This window comes from Lepisosteus oculatus, chromosome 20, assembly GCF_040954835.1.
Source record: "Lepisosteus oculatus isolate fLepOcu1 chromosome 20, fLepOcu1.hap2, whole genome shotgun sequence".
NCBI lineage: Eukaryota > Metazoa > Chordata > Actinopteri > Semionotiformes > Lepisosteidae > Lepisosteus > Lepisosteus oculatus.
Window position 1 is genome coordinate 9,174,223 of NC_090715.1, and position 7,825 is coordinate 9,182,047.

The 7,825-nt window shown below is 37.8% G+C and overlaps 1 protein-coding gene across 1 annotated transcript; it reads right to left on the bottom strand.

Annotated features, from left to right (window-relative positions):
• Positions 1-2,073: 2,073 nt before the first annotated feature.
• On the bottom strand, positions 2,074-4,221 carry ciao2b (cytosolic iron-sulfur assembly component 2B). Its single transcript, XM_069181196.1, has 5 exons — positions 3,962-4,221; positions 3,769-3,846; positions 3,369-3,494; positions 3,044-3,089; positions 2,074-2,564 (listed from the first exon to the last, which is right to left on the bottom strand). Exons 1-5 carry the CDS (start codon positions 4,088-4,090, stop codon positions 2,467-2,469), a joined length of 477 nt encoding a protein of 158 aa, XP_069037297.1. The 5' UTR covers positions 4,091-4,221; the 3' UTR covers positions 2,074-2,466.
• Between the last annotated feature and the right edge of the window lie 3,604 nt (positions 4,222-7,825).

Below are 7,825 nucleotides of genomic sequence, written 5' to 3' on the forward strand. Positions count from 1 at the left end.
GATTAGCAGAGGATGGTTTCGATCCATCGACCTCTGGGTTATGGGCCCAGCACGCTTCCGCTGCGCCACTCTGCTGCTGCGTTTTGAGTTGCCTGTGAAAGTTGAAGTAGAAATCGTCATCAATGTTCTGTCGCCATTTTTTATACCAGAGCCAATTAGAGGTTTCCATGTTACTTGCATAACATTTGTCAAAGGGCATTCTTCGTGCTTGAAAAAAAAGTATTTTAAATTATCGTTTCAAATAGGAGAAAAATAACTGTAAATAATATCTAAATATCTCATTTGTGCCCTGTTAAAGCCTTGATAAACACCTTTCCTGTCGAATACGCTATAGAATAAATTCTTATAATCAGAAAATTGAAATTTAGTTTTGTAGGCTGAATGTGCCTCAAATTTAAGTGAACTGAGAACATGTTTAAGGGGGATTTTTTAAATATTCGAATATAAGGCAACAGTAATAATTTTGCTGCTCTGCTATTTGTTAAAAATGACGACTGTGGGGAATGGTATATATAAAGCCTCACCCCTCCCTCATATTGAGGTTTCCTGCAGTTACTCTGAAAGTCTCACTGCCATCTCACTGCCACCATCTTACACTCAGTCGTCCAAGTCGCTTTGGCAGCTGCCTCTCCTATTCACCCAGCACATTACTTCTTTGGCACACTAATGCCACATCTTCGCAGCGTTCTCATTGAAGACCCTCACCAAGATGGACATCTCAGGACTCAGGTGGAACAGCCCTTTGCTCAAGCTTGCAGGGAAGAGAGACATAGGCCTCACAGACAGTCTCTGAGGGTTAGAGCTTTCTGACCTTTAAGAACCTCTTTTGACATCACTATGTGAGGCAGTGTTACGTAGTCTGCCTGGGTAAAACAATTATTCGTTAAACACAGATGAGTTAAAAAAAAGTACAAGAACATCTTGTTAAGCAGAAAAAGACCCTGCATAACTGATTATAGCTGAGCAACCCGAACTTGTAGTCCCTTATCAGCAGCAGCAAGAAGGAGTAGACTTCACAGGAGAGTGTGAGGGAGTACACATTGGAAGTTAGATAAAAAAAAAGTGATCACAATTTGATCTTCTTCACTCGTTCATGAGTACTTGCCAAATGTAAATTTCAACAACGTGTTTTATGTCCTCCTGGATAAGGGTGTGTGTTCCTAAGCAAATAAATCCCACTTTTACAGACAAAAGGAAACCTTTATATCACATCTGGAACCTGAAAAATACATTTCAACATTTTCTTATGAATAAAAGTTAGCATGCATTTAAAAGTTTAGATATTTTATCACTAAACTGGAATACTTTAAAAAGTGCTACTTGGAGAATATAAGTTATTATAGTTATCTGAAGATACAAATTGTAATCATTGGTGCCTTTGATCAGTAAGCTTTCATTTTCTGTAATTATAACCATTTCTAATTATACCATAAATAAATCATTTGGTTCTGAAAGGTTGGGGGAAATAATGAATGAATCCATTGGAAGGTCACCTCCAGACCTTGTGGGCGGGAGTCCTGCAGATTCCACAGTGCTGGGAGTTGTGAACTGGCAGCTACTGTCGTTAGAAAAGTAGGCAATCAAAAACGTAATTAAATTAAAGATTAAGATCAAAGGTGGAATAAAAATCATAGGACTCTCTGGAACACGAGGATTAGTTTAGTTTTATATACATGTAATGTTAAAAAAAATGTCATGATTACATAGCCTTCTTATCAGCTTAAGCAGACTAATATTTTCAAACAAACGAATAATTTATGATTTTTTTTAAAAGGACATTATTGGTTTTTCTAAGTATTTTACAAAAATGTACAAATTTCATTCTGGTCTGGTTGTTACTGCAGTTTTCTTTCCTCAGCACTGGAAAAGGAGCTGCCGAGCTCTAATGCAGGAGCATGAAGTAAACTGAATGTTGTGTGGACTGGCTCTGAGAGACTATCTCCACTGGAACACTTCACCTCCCAGCCCACTGTCTAACATCAAACACAATCCTAAAATATGCCTGGTTGCTTTCAAAGAAGACTTTTTTTTCCAGTTTCAATAGTTTGAAGGAAATATAAAAAAGAAACAACATTACAGAATAAGCAATTTATTAAACAACTAATATTTCATTATTCTTTATGCAACATTATTACATTTCAAATAAAAGCACTGATATAGCCGCCATCCATCCTTATATAAAAGGGTAAAGTAATTTCTGTTAAAACATATTTAATATAAAATATATTTAATGAAGAGGACCTGTGGCAAACTTGCAAGAAAAGATTAACTTACAAAAACATCATTCTTGATGTTGACTCTAGGAGTTGCACAGCAATGCAAACATGAATCATTTCATTCCCGTGCAACAAAAATACAAGAGCAATTATCCAACATTTAATTAAATAATTCAGGTGTAACAAATTTTACAAAGAAGTAGGAAATTAGCAGCTGAACTTGTCCTGTGGTTCTGAAGATCTGTTCTGGTTAAACTCTAGCAGACAGGCACTGATTCACCACTTCCAGCAGATGAGAGTTCTCCAGAGCTGCAGCTACTCTTTCTTTATCTGCAAGCTGTTTGTTAACTGTTGAGAGAAAATATAAAGCGAATAAGATTAAGATTAAACACACAACGAAATAAAACTTGACAGAGGTATCCACTTATGTTCTTCTGACAGTTTTGAACTGGTGGAAGACACAGATGTTTTGGACTGAGCTGAATGAACAGTAATAATTACAATATCACATCACAATGAACAGGAGGAGGAAAATCTGTCAGCTATTTGCAAATGTATTTGAAACCACAGCTGCCTAGCTGAATGGCACTGTGCAGTGTACAGTAGTGGTTAGCACTCTGATCTTGTAACTGTAAGGTTATGGTTTCAAATGCTGGGTTGGACATCTTCATTGTGCCCTTGAGCACAGTACTTCCATCAGATTGCTTCAGTGAAATACCCAGCTTGACCGAGCTGGGGACAGAACCATCAGGTTTTGGATCATTTAAAAAACCTAAATATTTAAACGAAATAAAAATATATTAGAAAGAATCATACAAAGCTCTTACCTGCTTGTTCAGAGGTATGGGTACCAGGTGTGATGTGCACATCGATCTTAATAGAGAAAAATACATTTACACAATCAGGTGAACAGTAGCACTTCCTATACAGCTAACGCCCAACCACCTCTAGTAATTAAATCATTAATAAGAAAATCGGTGGCGAGCTCTTCATTCAGGACTTGAAAACGCTGATAGAAACACACATATTAAAACTTCACCTAAAGAAAGCGGTAGAAGACCATCCTGCAAGATGAGGCAGTCGACATAAGACGTACATGTGAGTGTTGGATGAATAGTATATTAACTCAAACGGGCCTTTTACATGACTCACCTTGAACCTGTCGGGCAGCGATCTAAGTAGCTTGACTTTGATGGACAGGCCAATCAAAGTCGCCATGCTGCAGTGAGGAATGGTAGGAGTGAACTCCACAGACACTGTGCTCTCATTGTCGTTCACCTGTGGGGTAAAGGAAGTAGCCCTTTTACATCCATCCACTACACAACCTCTTCATTAACAGTAGATTAAGTTTCGAAGGCATTCGTCTTCCATCTTTCTTTGTTACAGTGAGAAATGAATGCTCTTGCGAGTAACTGTACTTGATACTCTTACCAGCTGGCTTACATTATAACGATTTAAAAAATCGTGCAATGCACAGTCCGTACTAATGTAGCAGATTGTTTTGTCTGGCGGATAGGAGCACAAGCAAATGTAAAAGAGCAGAGGAACCCACATTGACTCTCACTAGCTCCACAACGTTTAACTCTTCCAGGGACAGCGGATGTTCGGGGTCATTAATCGACCTGATGAGATGTTAGAAAGAAATCAAGGAGAAAACACGGCAACTCTGAAACGACGGCACAATGGAATGCTCTGTCACAAGCTGAAATGAAGCGCACGAATGCATTAATAAAATTAACAAGGATATCGAAAATTTCTCTGTCGTCAATAGGATCAGCAACTTCTTCATCCTCTTCCTCCGCCGTCAGCAGCCTCTCCCCTGATCGCTGGAAGATCAGAGGGTTCGCATTTTCTAACCGAGTCCCTCCGGACATCTGTGAAATTCTATTTTCTGTTCTCTTAAAAGAAACTGCTACTTTCCAGACCAGCTTGAAAACATTCCTTTCCTCAGGTTTTTTTGTGTGGCTTTGACCTGTACCGGCTGTAGATTGGTTGCAGAGCTACGGTGGCTCAAAGGCGACAAAACGTATTGATGTACGCGAAATACTAGACTCCCCTTGGGTGGGAAATTGCCAGTATTGCGTCGGCTGCGCAGTTTAAATGATAATTTCGGAATGGCCTGCACGTCTTTAATTCCAATTCTTCCTGCTTTCAAAACTTTATTAATATTGGTGCATTGTATGTTTAACTCATATACAGTATTACGTTCTGAGTTTTGCTCCGGATCCTAATTAGGTAAAAAAAAACTTGTTGAGTGTTGTTTTTTAGCATAATTTGTTACGACACTATGATATTCGCAAAACCAATAAACCTATAACCAATTGAAAAGTTGGGTTGGGTTTTACATAAATCTCAAATATCTAAATATTGGCTTTTCTTTTATTACTGACGTCTTGCTCTGCATGTTGCACTGAATAACCTGAAGACATCCAGTGCACGAGTTCTTGTTTTTTTCTAGTCTATTTTTGTACAGTAACTGTAAAGAGATTAAGAGATGTTGATAAACGTAATTGGAACAGAAACTCGTATTTTAATCCGATTACAAAGAGGCTTGTTAATTGAATTACTTCATTCCCCATCTTAAACCAAAGTGTAAGTGGTACATATCACAGTCCAATTGCTGGCTGCTGTGTCTAAGAAACAAAAATGAAGAAATCTAGTTTATAGATTATTGATTTTTACCGACATCTGCTGGTGGTACTGTGTTTGAGTTTAGGCATACTGAAAAATGTCTGGTTTTAGTCAAAATAATCATTAACAACCCTAGAAATATAGTATTCTGATCATAAAATTGTGTTCTGCTTTTAGCCTGAGCTTTTAGAATGTATTGACAGCATAAAGCAAGTTTTCAAAACATTCAATAACATTGCTATTTTATGCTTCTGCGTGCTTCAGGAAAGTTATTTCTATGGTTTTGAAAATGTCCTGAGTATGTTGGATTGGTGTCTACTATGCTCAGACACAGACAGGAATAAAAAAATAGATAATGGGAGACTTTGTCCACAATCAAAACAGCCCTGAAATATTTCCTGGACACAGGGGGTGCAAGACAAGATTACACACTGGACACCACATCTGTCCATCACAGACACAAACACACACTCAAGGACAATTTAGAAACCCCAGTAAACTACCTAACATTTTATTGGTGGACAGGAGAAAAATATAGCACCCGAAAAAAGGCTATGCTGACACTGGGCAAACAAGCCACAAACAAACCAACACTCCTGTCCAGAACAAAACCCCAGAACCAGGACAAACTGAGCAGCAGCAACAACCATGCCATTTGTCTTCATCTTTCACTTTTAATACCTTAAAAATACTCATGCATTGTATGTCTGACTTACATACAGTCAGGGTGTATCAGGTGTATCAAGTGTCAAGGTTTTAAAATCTTTGTTTTCTGTTATGTTTAATGTACAGTTCCTAAACTTACAGAACAAATGCAGAAGCTCAGAGTTGTTGGGGTTTCTACACACGTTATAATGCCATGGTGTTATAATGGGTTTTTAAATGTTAGGAAATGCTGTATGCAGCAAAGGGAGATAGTTCTGTGATCAGCCAACGTGGCTCTTAACCCAAAGACACAGGGCATGATGATTCAGACAGAGGCAGATTTTGATTATTATAGAGAATCAAAAACAACGGAATCGAGTTGGATCATGATGAAGTGAGTGAATCCCATTAACAAATAAATAAATAAAATTAGATGGATATAGCCAAAATAAAAAAAACAGTCTATACTAAAATAATTCTTATTTTGTTCTGTGTACAATTTACTTTTAGATTATTTGTGTAAAAATAATCTGGGATAAAGTTGATAAAGTTGAAGAAGGCAGTACTTGCTTCTATGTTGGGCACTAAATTACAACAAATTAAAAAACATAATATACCTGCTGATTCTTTTTTATTTTGGGGCTTTCTTTCAAAAGTAAGATTCTAAAGTGTAGTAAGAAGTTGATGTGTTAAAGAAACAGCTAGAGCAACCATTTCACACCATTTTGGATAGTGAATGATCTATGGAGATATGGAGTTTTGTTCATGGATCAGACAAGAGTGGAATCATGTACAGTATATACAGTATGGCTCGAGATACTGTATGTGTGGACAAAGAGGCATAGTTTGATATATGCTCTAGACAAAAAGGCAAGAGTGACTCACTCACAATGTGTGATGTAAGCCCAGCAGAAAAGTACTGAAAAGGCAGAATTAGGAAATATCCATCAGAGAGCTGGTGAAGGAGTCCTTTCACATTACAGTTCCTAGCCAGAAAACAAGTATCAAAAACAATTCAAAGGAAATGGTAAATACGGCCATTTTTTGCTTGGACTTGTCTGTAAATTAGACATCTCACTTCACTTTCACATTCCACAAAAGATCCTTCATAGTTGCAATTGCCCAAGACCAGAGATTGAAGTAATACAAATGCACATAAGGGAAAAAGAGACATACCAGTGTTCTGTGTTCAGCAGATGTGCCACTGATCCCAAAGATTTTAGACACGATGATTCAGGCAGAGGCAGGTTTTGTATTCTGGGAATAAAAAAAAGTAGAATCAAGTTTGGTCTTGATGATGGGGGTGTATCTTCTTAAATTCTTGTGAACTTGAACAACAGACACGTTTTTCATTTCAGACTACTGTAAAATGGAAACCTTACTGCAGATCTTTACTTCCTTTTATATCTTGGAACCACTTTGATTCTATTAATGTAATCAAATAAACGACAAGCACAAGGTTATAATCAAAGTGTGTTTCTTCATTAATACTGGGTTTCACAGGGGCACCACTGTGATACCACTGCTTCCTTACAGTTCTGGGGTCACAGGATCCAGAGTGATGTACATTATGTGTGGAGTTTGCATCTTCTCCCTGGGTATATGTGGGTTTTCCTTTGGTCTCCCTAAAATATACTGTTTCAGTTTGATTGTCTAACCTAAACTGTTCCTTTTGCCAGGGGCCTGTGATAGATTGGCATGCCATCCAGTGTGCCAGCAGTCATGTGCTGCCAGTCTTGCCTTGCCCCCTCTGCTTGTGGGATAGGTTCCAGGTTGCCACAGCTCTCACCAGGATGAGAGGCTTTCTAATGGAGGGATGCAGGAATTTTATAAACCAACACCGAAGTAGTACTAGCAATAGGGAATTCAGTTAATTATAAAGGAAATGTTCAAAGGAAAGTACCAGGTGTTTAATTTTCATATGTTTAATTTTCCATCCATCCAATTTTCTAAACTTTTCTCCCAGGTCAGGCTCACAGGCACAAGGCCAATTTTGCCAGAAACCAAAGTGGGTGGAAACTGGAAATCCCAGAGGAAACCAACATGAACATGGGGAGAACATACAAACGTCACGTAGATAGAACCCCAGGACAGGAACTGAAAATAGAATTTAACTGCGAGGCAGTAATGCTAACCACTGGGCCATCATGTAGCCCTTTTACATTTAATTTTATATTTATTACTATTTGTGTTACTATTTTCTCTTTATCTGAAGTTTTCTATTCCTAAACTAAAACTATTTGCATGTGTTATTGTCTGTTTCATCTTCCAATAAGGATCTGTTTGCAAGCAAGAAGTTTTTTCTGGGACTTGGACTTGGATGTAGTTTTTAA

What these genes read in the sequence shown, in the direction of transcription:
- ciao2b (XM_069181196.1), bottom strand. Translation starts at nt 4,090, where the DNA reads ATGTCCGGAGGGACTCGGTTAGAAAATGCGAACCCTCTGATCTTCCAG. An exon ending in CGCTGCCCGACAGGTTCAAG is followed by an intron (nt 3,090 to 3,368) that starts GTGAGTCATGTA and finishes TTCTCTATTAAG; the next exon opens with ATCGATGTGCACATCACACC. An exon ending in CCATACCTCTGAACAAGCAG is followed by an intron (nt 2,565 to 3,043) that starts GTAAGAGCTTTG and finishes TTCTCTCAACAG; the next exon opens with TTAACAAACAGCTTGCAGAT.